The 22,020-nt window shown below is 40.8% G+C and overlaps 1 protein-coding gene across 1 annotated transcript; it reads left to right on the forward strand.

Moving 5' to 3' along the window:
- The first annotated feature begins 424 nt into the window (after positions 1–424).
- On the forward strand, positions 425–4,357 carry TAS2R1 (taste 2 receptor member 1). The gene has a single exon (XM_003932500.4). It carries the CDS (start codon positions 920–922, stop codon positions 1,817–1,819), a length of 900 nt encoding a protein of 299 aa, XP_003932549.2. The 5' UTR covers positions 425–919; the 3' UTR covers positions 1,820–4,357.
- The last annotated feature ends 17,663 nt before the right edge of the window (positions 4,358–22,020 follow it).

Below are 22,020 nucleotides of genomic sequence, written 5' to 3' on the forward strand. Positions count from 1 at the left end.
AGAAAACTCACTTCAGCATAACAGGTAGCATGATATACATATTAAGAAATACCAATTTTTCATACTGTGTTAGAGAGTGAAAGCAACAAACTTATTCCTGTACTATTTTATCTTTACTTTTCTCCTACAACAACCAGCTCATGTCATAAAACTCATAGTTTTGAAAAAATAAGAGAGAGAAAGTTTTAACCCCTGAATTATCCTGCGGATGCTTATCAGAGTGAACAGTGCTGAGTGTTGGTCTTCATTTCATTGCACCTTACTTTCCTTTTGGACTATGACCTGGTGCACACACGTATGTGTAAGCCTAATTACTTTGCCTTTATACTTAGTGATACTTTTGTTTTATTGCATATTTTATTCTATAACTATTTTATAGATAGTTTTGAATTGCTCAACCATTGCATATTGGAGATCTACTCAGGAGTCCTTTGTTGCTGGTTGTACTATGTCATCATAACACAAGTGAAAATTTCAAGAATAACATATTTTTAAAGAATGCATGGATAACCTTAAGTAGAATCGCACCTGTAGGCAAAATCAATTATTTGTAGTAGAGATGAAGAATTGAATACCTTTAGCTAATTACCATGGATAAGCTGTTCTCCCAGCCCTCCGAAGGTGTCTGATTCCATGATTTGCCTGTGATGACTTTGAAAGTTAGGTAAAATTGTAAAATGCAAAAGCCATCAATAAGAAGCAAATTGTTGCAGAGTATCTCTTCCTTATTTGACTGTCTCGGAACTAAATTGAGAAAGCAGTGACATAAGCAAATGTACACCACCTTCCTGACTCATGCCTTTATTGTCTTGTTCTCCAGAGGAGTCCCGATTCAACTGAAGAAAAGCGTGAATAACCCAACCTGTCCAAAACTCTAAAACTTTATTACTTTTAAGTCAATAATTTTTTTCTTCCCAAAATGCTGGAGTCTGGCCTCATTACCTGCTTTCTTCTTGCAGTGATACAATTTCTTCTTGGGATTTTCATGAATGGCATCATTGTGGTGGTGAACGGTATTGACTTGATCAAGCACAGAAAAATGGCTCCAGTGGATCTCCTTCTTTCCTGCCTGGCACTTTCTAGAACTTTTCTGCAGTTGTTCATCTTCTACATTAATCTGGTTGTTCTCTTCTTGATGAAATTAATCGTGTATCCTGAGAGTTATATAATTATCCTGTTTATAAACGAATTGGAAATTTGGCTTGCCACATGGCTTGGTGTTTTCTACTGCACCAAGGTTTCCAGCGTCCCTCACCCACTCTTCATCTGGTTGAAGATGAAGATATCCAAGTTGGTCCCATGGATGATCCTGGGGTCTCTGCTGTATGTATCTATCATTTGTGTTTTCCGTAGCAGATATTCAGAGTTTTTTGTTCCACACAACCTCATGAACTTTTTCTCTCAAAATGACACAATTCAAATAGAAGATATACCTGCTACACAGATTACCTTTTTTGCTGCTGAGCTCTTAGTGCCACTGCTTATTTTCCTTGCTGCTGTTCTGCTCTTGATTTTTTCTTTGGGGAGGCACACCTGGCAAATGAGAAAGACAGTAGCCCGCAGCAGCGTCCCTGGCAGGAGTGGCCACATGAGCGCCTGGCTGTCCATCCTGTCCTTCCTGATCCTTTATGTTTCTCACTATATGATGAAAGCTTTTCTCTGTTCTATAAGGTTTCACGTCAGAAGGTTCATCTTTATGCTCTGCATCCTTGTGATTGGCACATACCCTTCTGGACACTCTCTCATCTTAATTTTAGGAAATCCTAAATTGAAACAAAATGCAAAAAAGTTCCTCCTCCACAGTAAGTGCTGTCAGTGAGAGAACTTTGATCGGTTCAAAAGAACCCATGATTCAATGACTTACCCACGCATGCGACACTTCCCTCAGCCAGACAAAGCAGCCTGTTCATAAATATACAAAACATCCCCTTCAGGCTGTTTATCCAGCCTGAGGTATTTTTATAGATTTGGTACTTTTTCAAACAGTTAAACTGATTCTCAAACACAACATATGTTGATGGATTACATCAATGTCAATATCCTGGTTATGATTTTGTACTGTCATCTTGCAAGTTGTTACCACTGGGGAAAAGTGAGTAAATGGTTTGGGAGTCTTTCCGTATTCCTTCTTAAAAATGCATTCAAATCTACAATGATTTCAACACAAAATGTTTGATGAAAAAGAAAAGCACATGTTTGAACTGGTGATGTCAGAAGGACACATGAATGCTGTATGGTCCATGTCTATCTGATGCCTAGTCTTAGATGGTTTATCCTGACCTTAATGGGCTGACTCTTCGTTTCTTGTCTACCTGGATATGATTTCTGCTCTGTTTGTTGGAGTCACAGGCAGTGGAGCCCTTCATTCTCCTCAGATCACAAACGAAACGAGAACAAGCAGGCCTTCTCCATCCTTATAAGCATATTCTCCTACTTCATCCTGCAGAGAACTTAGATGCCTTAGTGACATGTCCAATCAACTGATAAAAGGGGAGACAGATGGAGGAGGAGGAGGAATGGAGGGCTGAATGCTTGTTTTCCATTTTCCCTAGCTGTGCACTCTGAACAGACAATAACTTGCAAAGATGTTTCATTTTGTATCTGTGTGCCTGACTTTGAGACTCTTTCAACCAAGGATGGTAATTTGGAACTCCTCCTGCATTGCATGTCCTCCCAACTAAGCAACATCAGTAGGTGTGTGAACTGGGGGTGTCTCCATCTGCTTGAAGTCACAAACGCATTTTCTGTTTGATTGATGATGTTGAATACTAAGATGATAGATAGATTAGATAGATAGATAGATAAATAGATAGATAGATAGATAGATAGATAGATAGATAGATGATATAGAGATATAGAGATATTATAGATATAGATACACTTGTATATTTCCAAAACAGCTTCAGAACCCTTTCACTTCCAGACAAATAAATAAAGTAAAAAATGTTCTTAAGCTCAGCTATAACTTGCAGCTCAGGCATGATGGTGCAAAGTAGGCTGAGGTTTAGATTTGTCAATCACCAGTAATAGGATCCCAAATACAGCTTTTCTAAGCCAAGCCACGCAGGCCTGGTTATAATACACCAATGAAGGATTTTGCTTCAGAAGATTCAGGGACGTACTTATCTTCTTGGGCATGGGAACTAAGAGCTGAGGGTACTCTCGACTTCCCACAGGTTTCACATTTCATTTCTCAAGGAGCAAAATAACAGTCTCCATCTTCCTGTCATCTCATATTCCCATGTCCCACTAGGTAGGAAGGTTTGTAGCTAATAGCACACTCCAGAAGCCAGCTGTGGGAAGATCAGTTGTATCCTGGATGTAATTATTTCTTTTGATTGGGGGAAAGGACAAGGAAAAGTCACTTTTATTTTTCCCACATCTCAAGTTCAGGGAATATCCTGTTCCTTGAATCTGTGATATGTGTACCTGAAAGAGTGGGAGTAATTTCAAACATTCAGAGAGAAATTTGTCAGTATACAACTTCCACGTTTTTTTTTTTCTGGTATTAAATTCTGATTCCATTTCAAGCAATTCCAGCTTCAATAATGTTCCCCAATTAGATAAATATTAAGGTATGACGAACATTGTATGCTGTTATCAAGAATTGTTTTAAAAAAGAATTCATAGTAAAACAAACTATTCTAAAAACATTTTCATTGTCTACTTTCCTAGAAGTATATTTCTTCCAGAAACGTTGCCTAGCTGTTGAGTTGATGCGTATTGGGTAGGACACTAATTGCTCAAATTTAGAAGCAAAACAGACTGAGCCTTTGTCTCTCTGAAGCCATGCTTATCTGCACTCTCCAGCCTTGCCAAATTGCTTTTGTCCTCATCGAGCAGTGGGTTGATCTCTATCATGGTGCAACAACTTTTTGTACCCACTCTTGTACTTTTAGAGATGGGGCTGGACATTATGGCCCTGGGGCATCTTGGCTGTGGAATCACATGCCCATAGGTGAGGCCGGCTGACTGCTGATTGCAGGATATGGTGGTGCCACACCTCCTCTACATCCTGTGGCTTCCCAAGGAGATTCAACACCCACTGCTCTGTTAAGTGGCTTCTGGCTGTGGCTTCCAAATAGACTCTGCACCAGGAGGCAGACTCTCACCGAAACGGAACCCAGCAGTCTTATTCCATTCCACTTTAGATCAGGATTCAATGAGCAGTTCCAAATCAGGAGAGAAGGGCTGTGTTACTCTGTCCCACTCTCTATTCTGACATTGGCTCTTTCAATCCCCAATCCCAGGGTTTTTATACAGTCTCCACTGACTGAAGATGATAACAGCAGCAGAAAAGGCTAAATCCATGTGCTGATAGAAGTAGACTTTTAAGAATATAAATGTTGGTCAGCCATGGTGGCTCAAGTCTGTAATCCCAGCACTTTGGGAGGTTGAGGCAGGTGGATCACTTGAGGCCAGGAGTTTGAGACTATCCTGGCTAACATGTCAAAATCCTGTCTCTAGTAAAAATTCAAAAATTAGCCAGGTGTGATGGTGTGCACCTGTAATATCAGCTACTCAGGAGACTGAGGCAGGAGAATCACTGGAATCTGGGAGGCAGAGATTGCAGTGAGTTGAGATTGCACCACTGCACTCCAGCCTGGGTGACAGAGTGAGACTCCATAAAAAAAAAAAAAGGATATAAATGTTGTCATAATTTGAATGTTAAACACAGTTCAAAAGTCTCACAAATGATAAATGCCTTTCAAATTCTCACTCATTCAAATGTGACAATTGCTTGAAGATACAATGCTCCAGACCAGAAGGTGCTGGGTAGACATCTAACGTCTACCATCTGTCCCCAGGCAGCCTAGATGCTTCAGGCAGTTCAAATGTTATGCCCCATAGTATGTTTAAATACAGGCATACTTCTCATGCTATGGATATTCTGATTTTAGGTTTGAAATACATCGTTTCCATAACTTTTGTCCTTGTAGAATTATACCTCTTTGGGTGAGAGGAGAAGCAGGTAGTTAGAAATATGCAAGAGAGAAAGAAACCAGCCAGACCATCGAAATTCACATTGGTAATCAAAGGAGTGACAGATGTTACATAGAGATGGCACCCATAATGGAGAAAAATCCAAATGATGAGGTCTGGGAGACCCACATGTTTTAAAGAGGGTGTTGCTAGTGAAGGAGTTTGGTGTTAGACTGAACATCATATTAACACAAACTTGAGATCAGTAGAAAATTTATTTGTTATTAATATTCTTTGTTACCTAAAAATTATGGACTCTCTAGGAAAACTTTATGCCAAGAGAAGGTTATATACTAGGAAAATTTCCTTAATGAGCTGAAAACATTAAGATTTGGGGGAGAGTCAATACGAATTCAAGATAACTCATGGACATTTGTTTCACTGCTGTCTTCACTGCTGTGTTTCTACACAAAACCAGTCTCTCTCTCACTCATTAATACAGCACCCTATACTGTGGTAGGATTAAAATAACAATTGTTTTTAAGATGTGATATAAACATGTGGGTTCACATCTGTGACATCTGGATCTACTTAATCTTTTTGACTGGGAATCAGGAATTGGTAATTTGTATCCTTAAATGTAAAATGTATTTATATCAATGAAGTGTGGGTCTTCTTTTGTTGTTTCTGGCATTTTATATCATTTCTATTTTGAACATTTCTCCACAAGATCATCAACATAATATTAAATCAAAAATTGACTTAAACTTCTGATGACAGGTCAATTTTTTAAATGACTAAAGATTCATTTTGTTTAAACTTCAACATTTCAGAGGAAAAATGATACGGGGTTACCCTGTTTCTACTTCTGAGGTTGGAATGCATGGTCTTCAGAGAGAGCTTCACTTCCATGACTTAAACTCTCTCCCCTCCATGGATTGGTGTTAAGTACTGCAAGGTAAGCACACACTTAAGTGTGCCTGTTGATGTTGAATTTGGGAGTGTGCCGGGTCTAAGTCCTGCAGCTAGATTCAACTTGGCACTTGGTGGGCAGCACTTGAATAACCCAAATTCCAGAACTGCTGGGGACATTTCAGATTCTTCTGAGGATGAACAGATCAAAAGGCATGTAGAAAATAAACGAGTGGCTAACAGTGGACTTATATCACTAAATACATGGGATGTCCTCTGGCAAAATATCCACCCATTTGAACAGCAGATGCTGCATTTGTGATTGTGAATTAGTAAGCCTTACTTCACTTGAAACCCAGGCTGGTGGCTTCTAGAAATATTGACCAGATATATAGATTTGGTCAGGAAGTTTGGTTTCATGATTAATGTTCTCCAAACTACCACTGCTTATCTGCTAAAATACCTGAAATCCCTGAACTAAGAACTTATGTGTTTGATCATGAGGTATGATGTTTTCAGCAGCATTGGTTGATGATGGGTCTGCAGAAGCAGCTCTGTGGGATGAGAGGGAGCCTTGAGTGTGACATTTTAGATTGGGAGGCTGAGTGGATTTGTGTAGTCCTATTGAAAGACAGGTCATTAGTCCACAGGCAAGCCATACCACTGCGTTCACAAAGCCAACGACACAGTCTCCTCAGCTCTCCTCCCTAGAACCACACCTGTTTATTTTGGTGATTTAGGTAACTTTTGAGCAATGCAGTAAACACTTTAATGAGCTGAGCCTCCATTTCTTCATCTGCAAAATGGGATTAAGAATAATACCTAACACATACTTGGCTAAGCTTCTTCATCATTGTGAGCACAAATGAATGTAACCTCCAGGTAATGGGAACTGTAGTAAGTACGGTCACAAAGAATCTCCAGCAGCCCCTCCAGAGAAGAGGGGAGTGCACAGGAGGGAACACGATGAACAAGAGAGGGTCCTAATTAAGAGCATGATTTGCAATCTAGATCCACCACTAATGAGCTAAGTGACTTGATGAGCCTGCGCCTCACATTTCCTCATCTTTGTAATGGGGTTAGGAGTGATTACAAGCTTAATGAGAGGAGCTGAGGGGTTACTGGAACCAAGTTCCCAGCACGTTGCCTGCATACTGCCATTGTTGTTTTTAGCTATGTTAACTGTAGTGTAGGAAACTGCTAGACTTTGATGACCTTTCGTCTGCAACAATGACAGTTTTGTATGCTTCTTCCTGATAACGTCACAGGTTTTAGAGGACAGCTAATTCTAGAAAAAGGAAACAGCACATGCAAAAATACCTGGCAGAGAAAGGAAGCAAAGACCCCACAGAGAATCATGCACGAGTGAAGAGAGGAAAGGTCAAGGGAACAATTAAAAGGTCTATGGAGCTGCTTTGCTGCAGTACAAAATGGCACCAGGACTGCAGCACCTTCCAGACACAGGCTCATTCTCACTGTGTTGTGTGTTGGCTGTGAGTGTACAGCAGCCCTCTTCCTGTTCACACTGCTGCAGGAGCAGCTCCTGTTTGGGACAGGTTAGGGGAAAGAGTGAAAACGATGGAGAGGGGGAGGTCTAAAGCTTTTGTCATATCCAGTTAGTTGCATGCCAAGCAGCCGAGCCCAATGTAAAAAGGAGAGATATGGAATTCCTGAGAGAAGGGTAGCAAATGTTTGGGAATAAAGTAATCCTACCATATGGGAATATAAAATGGTGCAATCACTATGGAGAGTAGCTTGGCAGTTCCCCAATAAGTTAAATATAGAATGACTACATTACTCAGCAATTCCATTCCTAGATATGCACCCAAGAGAACTGAAAGCAGGAACTGGAACAGATATGTGTACACCCACGTTCACAGTGGCATGATTCACAATAGTCAAAAGGTAAAAGTAAAACAAATGTCCACCAACAAATGAATGCAGAGACAATGTGCATGTTAACACAATGGCATACTCCTAAAAAGGAATTAAGTTTGGATACATATCAGCACATGGATAAACCCTGAGGACACGATGATAAAGAAATAAGTCACACACAAAGGACAAATATTACACAGTTCCATGTATATATGGTACCTAGAGAGGGCAAAATCAAAGAGAGACAAAAAGCAGGATAGAACTTACAAAGTGCTGGGGGCAGGGGGGAATGGGGAGTGACAGCTTAATGGACAGAGAATTTCTGTTTGGAATGTTGAAAACTTCCAGAAATGGTAGTGATAGTTGCACAACTGAAGGCCACTGACTTAAACACTAAAATGGTAAATGTTATTGTGTGTGTATATGTACGTAATATATAACATATATATATCGACAATAAAAATGTAATTCTACCAAAAAGGAAAAGAAGCAGGACCAAGTGTACTTCTACCAGTATATTCTGGCCCTGTTCATGGGGAAAACACAGGTGGCTAAATCTCCATTGTGAATGAACTCATGATTAAACCTCAATTAGTCTTCACCGTTAGAATCAGCTTATGTTTAGGTTAAACTAGCAGGTAAGTATTGTGCACCCAGATTCTCTTAGAATCCAAATAGACAATTACCATTTCAATGTGAACTACTTCTTTTTTCAGAATACACAAGACATTTTACATTGAGCACAAACATGTGCAGTGATTGAAATATAGCAAAAATCAAAAACAAAATAAGTCCAGGACATTGTCTTTAAAAAGAGGCTAGTTTGGCCGGGCGCGGTGGCTCAAGCCTGTAATCCCAGCACTTTGGGAGGCCGAGGCGGGTGGATCACGAGGTCAAGAGATCGAGACCATCCTGGTCAACATGGTGAAACCCCGTCTCTACTAAAAATACAAAAAACTAGCTGGGCGTGGTGGCGTGTGCCTGTAATCCCAGCTACTCAGGAGGCTGAGGCAGGAGAATTGCCTGAACCCAGGAGGCGGAGGTTGCGGTGAGCTGAGATCGCGCCATTGCACTCCAGCCTGGGTAACAAGAGCGAAACTCCATCTCAAAAAAAAAAAAAAAAAAAAAAAAAAAGAGGCTAGTTTGCCTATGCTTATGTCCTGAATGGTATTGCCTAGGTTTTCTTCTAGGGTTTTTATGGTGTTAGGTTTTATGTTTAAATCTTTAATCCATCTGGAGTTAATTTTTATGTAAGGTGAAAGGAAGGGGTCTGGTTTCAACTTTCTGAACATGACTAGCCAGTTTTCCCAACACCATTTATTAAACAGGGAATCCATTCCCCATTGCTTGTTTCTGTCAGGTTTGTCAATGATCAGATGGTTGTAGATGTGTGATGTTAATTCCAAGGCCTCTTTTCTGTTCCATTGGTCTATATCTCTGTTTTGGTACCACTACCATGCTGTTTTGATTACTGTAGCCTTGTAGTATAGTTTGAAGTCAGGTAGCATGATGTCTTCAACTTTGTTCTTTTTTGCTTAGGAATGTCTTGGCCACACGGGCTTGTTTTTGGTTTCATATGAAGTTTAAGATAACCACCTTCCTAGCTTTGTGAAGAGGTCAATGGTAGCTTGATGAGGATGGCATTGAATCTATAAATTACTTTGGGTGGTATGGCCATTTTCATCATATTAATTCTTCCTAACCATGAAAATGGAATGTTTCTTCATCTGTTTGTGTCCTCTCTTATTTCATTGAGCAGTGGTTTGTAGTTCTCCTTGAAGAGGTCCTTCACATCTTTTGTTAGTTGTATTCCTAGGTATTTTATTCTCTTTGTAGCAATTGTGAATGGGAGTTCACTCATGATTTGGCTCTCTGTTTGTCTGTTATTGGTGTACAGGAATGCCTGTGATTTTTGCACATTGATTTTGTATCCTGAGATTTTTCTGAAGTTGCATATCATCTTAAGGAGATTTTGGGCTGAGATGATGGGGTCTTCTAAATATACAATCATGTCTTCTGCAAATAGAGACAATTTGACTTTCTCTTTTCCTAACTGAATACCCTTTATTTCTTTTTTCTTGCTTGATTGCTCTGGCTGGAACTTCCAATACTATGTTGAATAGGAATGGTGAGAGAGGTCACCCTTGTCTAGTGCCAATTTGCAAAGGGAATGCTTCCAGTTTTTGCCCATTCAGTATGATACTGGCTGTGGGTTTGTTTTAAATAGCTTTTATTATATTGAGATACATTCCTTCATGACTAAAACACCAAAAGCAATGGCAACAAAAGCAAAAATAGACCAATGGGATCTAATTAAACTTAAGAGCTTCTGCACAGCAAAAGAAACAATCATTAGAGTGAACCAGCAACCAACAGAATGGGAAAAAATTTTTGCAATCCACCCATCTGACAAAGGGCTAATATCCAGAGTCTACAAAGAACTTAAACAGATTTACAAGAAAAACAAACAAACCCATCCAAAAGTGGGCAGAGGATGTAAACAGACACTTTCCAAAAGAAGACATTTATTCTGCCAACGGTCATATGAAAGAATACTCATCATCACTGGTCATTAGGGAAATGCAGATCAAAACCACATTGAGATACCATCTCACGCCAGTTAGAATGGCAATCATTAAAAAATCTGGAGACAACAGATGCTTGGAAGGATGTGGAGAAATAGGAACACTTTTACACTGTTGGTGGGAGTATAAATTAGTTCAACTATTGTGGAAGACAGTGTGGTGATTCCTCAAGGACCTAGAAATGGAAATTCCATTTGACCCAGCAATCCCATTACTGGATATATACCCAAAGGATTATAAATCATTCTTTTATAAAGACACATGCACACGAGTGTTCATGGCGGCACTTTTACAATAGCAAAGACTTGGACCAAGCCAAATGCCCATCGATGATAGACTGGATAAAGAAAATGTGGTACATATACATAATGAAATCCTGTGCAGCCATACAAAGGATGTTTGTGTCCTTTGCAGGGACATGGATAAACCTAGATACCATCATTCTCAGCAAACTGACACAGAACAGGAAACCAAACACTGCATGTTTTCACTCATAGGTGGGTGTTGAACAATAAGAACACATGGATACAGGGAGGGGAACATCACACACTGGGGTCTGTTGGGATTGGGGAGCTGGAGGGGGATAGTGGGGGTGGGGAGGTTGGGGAGGGACAACATGGGGAGAAATACCTAATGTAGGTGACAGGGGGATGGAGGCAGCAAACCACCCTGGCATGTGTGTACCTATGCAACAATCCTGCAAGATCTGCACATGTACCCCAGAACTTAAAGTATAATTTAAAAAAAGGGGAGATTAGTTTGAAAACTCAAATAACCTGAAAAGCATATTTCTTTTCTTCTTTTTCACGAACAGAAGGTGCTTGGAGCAATTGGTCAGGGAATAGAAATTCTAACCCTTCGGGGCATCGAAGTTGTGCTTGATTGCTTATAATAAAGAATTTTTAAACACTGATTCAATCATTTGTAGCTCATTGAGAGTGAACAAACCCTGATTACAGATGGGATGTTTCCAGAATGTTAAAAATAAAAATGTCATCTTGGGTGGGACTGTTTTCCATGTCTGTGGATGTAAACCATTTAAAGGCACTCTTGGAAGGCTTATCTTTGGAGGTAGCTGTCCTTGCCCACAGAGGAGTTCAGCCAGGGCTTAGTTCAGCTAGCTCAGCTGGCCAATTTAAATGGAAAATGCCACACATTTTTCCCATGCTTTGTATTTTGTTACATTCCAGGTTTCCACCCCTGTCAATCATAGCCACTTCATCTGCTTTTGCACCCAGATCCACTGGAATGTGCTGTGTGGGGCTTGTCAGTTATGGGCTGAGCCCTGCTGCTTCTAAAGAATTCCCAGAGGGATCTCAGGAATGAATGACTATCTCCCTGTTTGCATAGGAATAGAATGGATAGGCTTCTTGTGAAATGACTCTCCAATGTGTTCTCTTTGGGGTTTTAAATTGTATTTGATAAAGCAAAAATAAAATACAGCAGAACAATCCGGAGAAACAAGCAGATGCTTCCTGGGAAAGTGGCTGAACCCTCCCATGGCCATGGTCAAGCAAGACACCCCGGTCACTTCTGCTTCTTATGTGCAGAGAGTCATGATCGGGAGTGGGAATCCCAGAGTAGGTCTGACACAGACCTGCAAGAGTGGGGATTTTGATATTTTTAAAAAATTGTTGCAATGTTTTATTTAGAATGTCACATCATTACCGTCCTCACCCGAAAGCCCTAACTGAGGGCTTAATTTCTGGGAATCTTTTTTTTTCTTTTACTTTAAGTTCTGGGGTACATCTGCAGATCCTTTAGGATTGTTACATAGGTATACAAATGCCATGGTGATTTGCTGCCTCCATCCCCCTGTCACCTACATTAGGTATTTCTCCTAATGTTATCCCTCTCCAATCTCCCCACCCCCTGCCATTCTTCCCCTAGCCCCCCAACCCCCAACAGACCCCAATGTGTGATGCTCCCCTCCCTGCGTCCATGTGTCCTGACTGTTCAACACCCACCTATAAGTGAAAACATGTAGTGTTTGGTTTTCTGTTCTTTGTCAGTTTGCTAAGAATGATGGTTTCCAGATTCATCCATGTCCCTGCAAAGGACATGAACTCATCCATTTTCATGACTGCATAGTATTCCATGGTGTATATGTGCCACATTTTCTTTATCCAGTCTATCACTGATGGGCATTTGGGTTGGTTCCAAGTCTTTGCTACTGTAACAGTATCACAATGAATATACCTGTGCATGTGTCTTTATAATAGATTTATTTATAATCCTTTGAGTATATACCTGGTAATAGATTGCTGGGGCAATGATATTTCTGGTTCTAGATCTCTGAGGAATCACCACACTGTCTTCCACAATGGTTGAACTAATTTACACTCCCACCAAAAGTGTAAAAGTGTTCCTATTTCTCCACATCCTCTCTAGCATCTGTTTCTCCAGATTTTTTAGTGATTGCCATTCTAACTGGCATGAGATGGTATCTCAATGTGGTTTTGATTTGTATTTCTCTAATGACCAGTGGTGACGAGCATTTTAAAAAAAAATTTTTTATGATGGAGTCTTGTTCTGTCACCCATGCTGGAGTATGGTGGTAGGATATCAACTCACTGCAAACTCCACCTGTGGTTTCAAGCGATTCTCCTGCCTCTGCCTCCAGAATAGCTGGGATTACAGGCATGTGCCACCAAGCTCAGCTCATATTTGTATTTTTAGTAGAGACAGGGTTTCACCATGTTGGCCAGGCTGGTCTCAAACTCCTGATCTCAGGTGATCCACCCGCCTTGGCCTCCCAAAGTGCTGGGATTACAGGCGCGAAACACGCTGCCTGGTCTTTTTATATCTTTAATAGGATTTTTCTTCATTGCAAATAATGTAATAATGAATAACAAGTAGTGGAGAAGAAATAATCTAGAATTCACTGTCTTAATAAATCAACAATTTTGATTTGTCCACGTTCGCATTCAAACAAGCAAGCAAAAAAAAATTAATTTTTGCATCACTATCATCACGGCAAAAGTATATTTTTGTAAATTTCATTTTACTTCTTATGTTAAATATTTTATTATTGATCATTTTAATGACTGAAAAACATTTTATTGAGCTGATACAGCAGAGAACCCAGAAATTGAGGAATCTGTAAATATTTGTTGAAAATATGAATTAACAGATGTGCTTATCTACTTCCTTATTCAGGGACATTGAGTTTGTTCTCATTTTTACTATTATAAATAATATGCAGTGGGCACCTTTGTGGATTTTCTTCCTATTTGCAGTTTCACTAGGAAATGTTCTGAGAATGAGGATTACTGGGTCAGTAGCTATGAAATGCAGTGGCAAATTTCTTGTTATTGGAATTGTATGGATTTGCATTTCCACTAGCCATATACCGGTGTGCTGGTGTTTTAAACCTTGGGCAACGCTGCTGGTTTATACCTTATTCCTTAACATTTTCTAATTTAATAGGTGCAAAGAGAGAGACTTTAATTTGCAAATCTCTGTCTTAAAATAATTATCTTGTAACTTTCGCTTTTCATCTTCATTTTTTAAGCCTTTTGCTTAGGGTCTGACACAGAACCCAATTAGCTCTTTTTAAGTGTTCCCAATAAACCTCAGCAAGTTAGAGACCTTCAAAATTAGCATGTGGAGGATCCTGCACCCGCCATGTCCTGCCAAGATTACCCAAGTTGCTGGACCTTCCACATCTGCCCTTGTCACGCAGCTTGGCATGTGGGGGATGCCAGTGCATGCTGGCCAGGGTGGCCATGGTCTCCCTCCAACAGGCAGAGCAGAGGCCAGAGACTTGGGGGGTGCTTATAGCTAACAGAGAAGGCTCATAGCCATCAGCATGGATGTTTCAGACAGTGACATTACTGCAAGTCCTCCCTGGAGCCATGGTCAGATTGGCAACATACCTGGTGTGTAACATGGTTTGGGCTCTGTCTTCAGCTCGTCGTAAAGATTAATTGAATAAATTTCCCAACAGCACAGAAGGCATCCTTATTTTCATCCTCAGGTTCCAGATAAGAACACAGGGGCACTGGAAGGTATAATTTGCATGCAATCACTCAGCCATGAGGATTCTGGCTCAGGTGATTGGATTGCACGGCTCCTGCTCTGAGGGCTTGTCATTGCTGCCCTGGGCATAGGGAGACAGACCCTGTGTGTGATTCCTTCAAAGTCTTGACATGGATAGAGAGCCAGGAATATGTTAAATGATTATACCTTCTCTCCTCATTTGGTTTCTTTGGAAATTAATATTGAATCACCAATACACTACAGCACTCGTGGTGATGATGGTGATCATGTGCTTTGATTTACTTGATCCTTATATTTTAAAAACATGATTCCCAAGGAAGATTTTATTGGTCCTATTACAAATGATGTATCTGAGACTCAGAGACTGAGTGACTGGCACAGCCATGGTTCGAACCCAGGTTTTCAAACTCATCTGTACGATGGGCTGAATAGCAATGTTGATCTCCTTAGGGTATTGAGGGTCAAATTCTTAGCATGGTGTGTGACACAGAGTATTATCAATGACAGAGGAGATAGCTGCATCCATCTCTGCGAGAAGGTGAGTTGGAGGCTTGGGGAGAGGATGGTAGATGGATTCAAGGGAACCTTTGCTTCCTGGGAGATCACAGATAAAGAGAAGGAGCCTCTAGGAAAGGAGGAATTGAGTAGACCAGAGAAGTGTTGCTGAGGCTTTCCTGGAGCAGGGGTAGATAGGACTCCAGGTCCTTCACCTTAACCAGGAGAAGAAAAGAAGAAAGGAGGTAGAGAGGAAGTACATGACAAGAAGCTGAAGAAGGAGCTGTGGGAACAGCAGCAGAGCTGAGCTGACCAGGGGTTCAGCAGCCTGGCACTTGGGAACTGTGCCCATGCTCCGACCCACAGAAAGCCTGGAAATGTTCACACACCATTCACTGGTGAGTTTTACAGTGTGCAGGATACTGAAGTCACGATATGGAGGGAACAAGACCCGGGGCGAGGGACTGGACTAGGCTCTCACAAACAGAGCTGATTTCCCAGGACATCAGGGAACACCAGCAGTGCAATGATTTCTGCCTCCTCAGACATCATTGCACCACTAGTGTCTTTCTGGGCATAGGTCCACATTTTTCTTCTTTGACCAAACGGGGAGAAAACTAGAGAGAACATGTAGGAGTGCCTTTTTGAGTTTTTCTTGGTCACTTTCTCTCGATACTGTGTACATTTGGTGCTGGCCACTCTTCATTTTGAGGGCAGCAGCGGCAGGGCTGTCCTGAGCGTTGTGGGATGCTGAGCAACATCCCTGGGCTCTAGCCACTAGATGCCAGTAGCACCCCTCCCAGTTGTCACAATTAAAAAATGTTTCTAGACATTGTCAAATGTCCCTGGCAGGCAAAACTGCTCCCCCTGACCCTACCCCACCCCTACCCTTGAGAACAGTGAGAGAGGAACTCATTTATTTTACTTTACAAATGGACAAGTAAATACATAGAGTAACAATTTCATAATTAAGTAATCTGTGACAATTTTATTAATTATATAATTAAATATTAGATACAACATGGAGTTTCTGTGATGTCACTTTCTAGATAAAACAAAACTGTGTCATTTGACCAGAATCAAACTAAGTCAATGTTTTTTTTTTTTTTCCTCCCAGGCAGTTTTCTCTGGACATGTTCTCTCCTGCTTCCTGTTCTAAACCACTGTTTACTGCCTCTAAGAAACAGCTGCTCTATCCCCAAAGTGACAGCATTTCAGTAATACTATGTACATGTGCTCTGGGAATGCTGTTGGTTTAATAAATTTAGGGGGCAGAAAATTCACAGTGGCATTTGAACAGAAATCTCAAGAGAAGATCAAAAGTCTATGGGGATTAAGAAGTTTACCTCTTTCTAGTAGTTGTAGTTTTTAAAAAGCACTGTTTTTAAAGCCCAAACAGCATGATTTGATACCCTATGTGACTTCTGGGGGCATGTCCTAAATGGGAGTGGCTTCAGAAGAAAAAGAAAAGGCTAGAAGGTCCTCTTCCACAGCACATACTTGTCTGTGTTAGGGGTCACTGGTGGTCCAGACAGGCTTCTGATGAGAGTCTAAGAGTGTCTCCAGTACGGCCATCCATCATCACTTTAGACATGTGTAGGGAAAGGTCAAGCTAAACGGGCAAGCTCTCTAAGAGGAGAGTCATTCCTTCATCTCCTTCCTCCCTGCAGGTGTGAGAAGACACATGGGGCCACTCTAGGAGCTGGGGACAGCCCTTCCCTGAAGAGAGGCAGAAGCAAGACTTAGGGACTGTGCCTTATCTAATGGAAACCTGCTGAGCCTCCCTGTGTTCAGAGCCAGAGATTTTTAATTACTCTCAGGACACTCTATGACCCATGAGGAAAAGACAGAGTCAGGAGGAGGGCTAGTGTACAAGGACACTAGTGTAAGGAGGGAGGCCAGTGAAACAGGGAGTGCTAGTGTAAGGAGGGAGGCTGGTGCATCAGGGAGTGCTAGTGTAAGGACAGCGGCTGGTGCATCAGGGAGTGCTAGTGTAAGGAGGGAGGCTGGTGTACAAGGATGCTAGTGTAAGGAGGGAGGCTGGTGTACAAGGATGCTAGTGTAAGGAGGGAGGCTGGTGTACAAGGATGCTAGTGTAAGGAGGGAGGCTGGTGTACAAGGATGCTAGTGTAAGGAGGGAGGCTGGTGGAACAGGGAGTGCTAGTGAAAGTGGGGAGGCTGGTGGATCAGCTGAGTTACAATATAAATATAAATATTTACCGAGAGAGATATAAACTGAGTATTATAGAAATTTGGGGTAGGGGAAGTCTTTCCAAGCTGGACATTACAATTAGAAACTCCATGGGTCTGATTACATAAACATTTAAAACTATCTCTACAGGAAAATAAAATCTCACCGTGGTAATAGAACACTGGGGCTGGGTGCGGTGGCTCACACCTGTACTCCCAGCACCTTGTGTAGTTTCAATGTGAAGATCATGAGGTCAGAAGTTTGAGAACAGCTTGGCCAACGTGACGAGGCCCCATATCTACCACAAATACAAAAATTAGCTGGGCATGGTGGCATGCACCTGTAATCCCAGCTACTCAGGAGGCTGAGGTAGGAGAATTGCTGGAACCTGGGAGGTGGAGGTTTCAGTGGGCTGAGATGGTGCCGTTGTAGTGCAGCCTGGGCAACACAGTGAGACTCTGTCTAAAAAAAAGAAAAGAAGAACACTGGGAAATTATCACAACATATGTAACAGAATTACTATAGGCACAATCTGAACCTTCAAAAGCAATGGGAAAAAGACAAGTGTGCTCAGTAGAGTAGGTAAAAGATATGAATGAGGCAGTTCCAGCAAGATGAATAAATCCATGAGAATTAGTAAGAAAAAGATAAACTAATACAACTATTAAGTAGTGTAATGGTTGACCTAAGAGATGACAAAAATGCAAAATAATGAAGTGGCCAGTACTGGTAATGGTGGGGGTAGGAGGAACACATGTGAGGGAATTTTCAAATCAATACATTTGGGGATGTTTGCCAATTTATCTAGAGGTTTGAAATCTTTAACTCTTTAACCTAGCGATAGCCCAGCTCAGTATTAAGAACCTAGCGATAGCCCAGCTCAGTATTAAGAAACAGCAAGTGCCCAGCATCTAAATTTAGAGAGCTCGGTTTCATGGTTGTTTATGAAGGCAAAATGTGAAAAAAACCTAAATGACTAGGGAAGTGTTAGATAAATTACAGTAAAACCATACAAAGGAATCTTCCTGAACTAATCAGAAATGTCAACAGCAACCTACGTTTATTGACATGAAGATGTCTATAAAATATTTAATGCAAAAAATTCGAGTATAATGCAAATATGATTTTGTGTAAAAATACTTAACATTTGTAACTACATAAATGTATAGGAAAGATGGAGCTGTATAGACCAAAATATTAACAAGCAAATTGCAAATGTAGCAATCTTTAAATTTGCCATTTGAAATGACCTTTTTTCTTCTCTTATCTGTATTTTCTAATATGTTTAAAAATGACATGTGTTACTAGTGGAACAAACAAATAATAAAGGCAAAAGAGAGACTCCCTCTAACTCCTGATGGGTCTTTTCTGCCACCTGTCCCAAGTCTTAGAACGTGTCCCTGTGTCAGTGACTCTCCACTCACCTTCACACTTTCTGCCTCACAGTCAAAGCTAGACCCATTGGAGAATTCCTGTAATCCTCATCCATCTGTCTCTTCCTCTCTCATTTTCCAGCATTCACTGCTGCCCAGCTGTTCCTGGTGGGACCCAGCTCCTTTGTGCCTCTGGGACCAACAAGCAAGCTCTGAGAAGCAGACTCAGATGCAAGGGAGGTTCCCCTCCCAGTGGTGGCTGTGGATTTATACGCCAGTCTGCCTCAGTGCTCTGCAGCCCCACACTCTCTGCTGCCTTGCTTTCTTATGTAGGATAAAAATCATACTCTCCCAATAGTTAATAGTGTCACATAAGCTCTGAGCTCTGGAACCTCTCTGAATTCTTTCCTACTCTCTCTGTTTTCCTTACCTGATATGCATAGCACACAGTGGCCTTCGTACAAGTCCTAGGATACTCCAAGTCCCTTTCTTCCTCAGGACCTTTACCCTTGCTCTCCCTTTGCCCAGAACACACATAGTCTGGTCCTCTTCCTCACCTACTCGGTTCTCTGCTCAGACATCACTTTCTTGAATAGTCCTTCCCTGACCACCCCATCTAAAGCAGATGCCACCCCCATCATTCCATATCCACTTAGCTACATGTATTTCTTCATAGTACCAAACACCACCTGACAATGAATTACACATTGTTATTAATTTGTTTTTTACCTCTCCCCAGCTAGAAGAGAAGTTTCATGGGAGTGAAGACCTTGCCTTCATCCATGCTGTATCCATAGCTTTTTGTTTTGTTTTGAAAATCTGGTCTACATTTTTTGTCAGAAAGAGTAAAAGAGGATAATAGTAGAAATTGAATTAGAATTAGATAGCAAGGAAACAAAGTGTACAAAAGCAAAAACTTTTTTTTAAAGAAAATCTCATAAAATAAATAATCTTCCAACAAGGCTTATTAAATAAAGAAAAGGAAGACAAAAACAAATCATATGAGTGATTACAAAGGAGACAAAACAGATAAGGTAAAATGTTTTTTAAATTATAAGTGACTACACTGTCCAACAAGATAGCAAGAAATTGGGAGATTCTGCTGAGAAGAGAGGCCTGCTTTCTTCTGCGGCCTCTCAGGGCGTCTTCTACAAGCAGTGGGAAGAGGCCCAGCTGGAAGTGTTTGGGGTCTGAATCTATGCAATTTGAAAGCAAGTTGTTTTAGAAAAAAATGGATACAGAATTCTATAATGAACAAGAAAAAAAATTCTGCAAATTTAAATACTAAAAAGCTACCAAATATCACAAACATCTTAAATCCGGAAAAATGACATGAAATTGTTAGCAGTTGTCATTGACTGGCTGACACACCTCTGTAATACTCATTTCTCTGAGGTTTTTTTTCCTGCATATTATTTTATTGCCTCTGTCAATGACAACAGTTTTGTAATATCATTTTCTGCAGAGAGAATAGAAAGCTAATTCCATCTTTCCTCTAGCAGGGTTGACAGAATTTTTGTTATTATTGATAGTTTAGAAAAGCTTCTTTCAGTTTTAACTCTCATAATTGGTAATGCGCGGTGGTGACTTTCTGTGCTGTTTCTCACTCAGCGGGTCCTTCTTTGGGGAGCAGAGAAGTGGGCAGAGTCAAAGGAAGCCCTCAGAGCCTCTGATGGGAGCAGAGACTTTGGGGGTTGGGGGAGATGCAGAATTAGGCCAAGACCTCAAAGGACTTGGACCTTTAATTTCCCCGTCTCTCAGGATATGACCATTCCATTTCCCACCCCCCTGCCCTAACCTTCCTGCTCTTGCAGGGAGAAGAGCAGCATCCTTCAGATCCATCTCCATGAAGTCTATCACAGGCTCAGGATGCTCCATCGGCCCAAAAAAGACAGGCTGCCACGAGGGCTGCAAGATGCAAAGCAATGTTGCCAGTGCCTTGACCTTTCCTGTAGCCCCTCACCAGCAATGGTGACTCCCAGGCTGGGGCAGTGCTCCATGTACCTGGCCAGTGACTGAATCTGCTCCATCCTGGAGTCCCTGAAGGAAGTCTCCTACTGTAAGCTTCATTCTCATTACGATAAACCCACTACTGGAGCCAACCTTGGAGCAAGTAGGAACAGCTCAAGAGTCTGCAGAAGGGACAAATGGGACTCCCTGTTGGGGTCCAGGGTACAGGATTTACTACCACAGATTGGCTTCTAGGCATATTCCTCTCCTGCTCCTTCCTCATTCCTATCAATCTCTTGGTATTGGTCATCTGCTCTTTGCATCAATCCCACCTCAGTCCATGTACCACAGACAAGAATGTTCATGTTGTCTTTATGTCTTACATTTCACTATTTTTTCTATACATTCATGTCTTTTTTTGTTTCTCTCTTCCTGCCTTCTTTTGTTAAATAACTCTAGTGTATCATTTAATTCTCTTTTAATTTGTTTTACTATATTGTTATTTTCATAGAAGTTCTGGGGATTACAAGTCACATCTTAATTTATAACAAACTAGTTTAGATTCATACTAATTTCAACAGTGCACAAAACTTTGCTCTTCATTCTTTCTAGATAAATTTAGAAAATTTATTTCTAAATTTTTTATAGAAATGAGGTCTCACTATGTTGCCCAGGCTAGTCTCAAACTCCTGACCTCAAGTGATCCTCCTGCCTTGAAGTGATGAGCTTACAGGTATGAGCCTGTATTGTTCTGTTTTCATTCTGCTGATAAAGACATACCCAAGACTGGGAAATTGACAAAAGAAAGAGGATTTAATTGGATTTACAGTTCCATGTGGGTAGGGAAGCCTCATAATCATGGTAGAAGGGAAGGAGGAGCAAGTTCCATCTTACATGGATGGCCGCAGGCAGAGAATGAGAAAGACACAAAAGCAGAAACCCCTGATAAAACCATTATATCTCGTGACACTTATTCACTACCATGAGAACACTATAGGGAAAACTGCCCCCATGATTCAATTACCTCCCACTGGGTCCCTCCCACAACACATGGGAATTATGAGAGTACAATTCAAGATCAGATCAGATCCACTGTGGCTATACAAAGTTTTCCTAAAGATGGAAAAAATATTAATTTCTCCTTTATCTTTGAAGCATCGCTTTGCCATATAAAGAATTCTTGGTTGACATTTTTTTTTTCTCAGTACCTTGAATATGTCATCCTATTCTGGTCTCTGTGGTTTCTGATTAGAAATCAGCTGTAATCTAAAGGAGAATTCCTTATACATGATCAGTTGCTTCTCTCTTGATGCTTTCAAGATTATCTCTTTGTATTTGGGTTCTGGCAGGTTGATTATGATGTATACCTGTGGATCTCTTTGGGTTTATCTTCCTTGAAATTCATTGAGCTACTTGGCTGTGTATCTAACTGTTCTCTATCAAATTTGAGAGGTTTTTGGCCATTATTTCTTCAAATATTCTTTCTGCCCCTTTTTTTCTCTTCACATCTTTTGAATTTCCCATTATTCATATGTTGTTGATAATCTTAATGGTGTTCCACAGATATCTGAAGCTCTTTTTATTTTTCTTTATTCTTCTTTTCCTTCTGTTCTTCATACTTCATCATCTCTATTGACTATATTCAAGTTCACTTATTCTATCTCCTGCCTGCTCATCTCTGCTACTGAGCCCTCTGCTCATCTCTGCTGTT

This window comes from Saimiri boliviensis, chromosome 1 (assembly GCF_048565385.1).
Source record: "Saimiri boliviensis isolate mSaiBol1 chromosome 1, mSaiBol1.pri, whole genome shotgun sequence".
Classification (NCBI taxonomy): domain Eukaryota; kingdom Metazoa; phylum Chordata; class Mammalia; order Primates; family Cebidae; genus Saimiri; species Saimiri boliviensis.

Bases quoted from the DNA above. Each gene is read 5' to 3' on its own strand.
- TAS2R1 (XM_003932500.4), top strand. From the start codon at position 920: ATGCTGGAGTCTGGCCTCATTACCTGCTTTCTTCTTGCAGTGATACAA.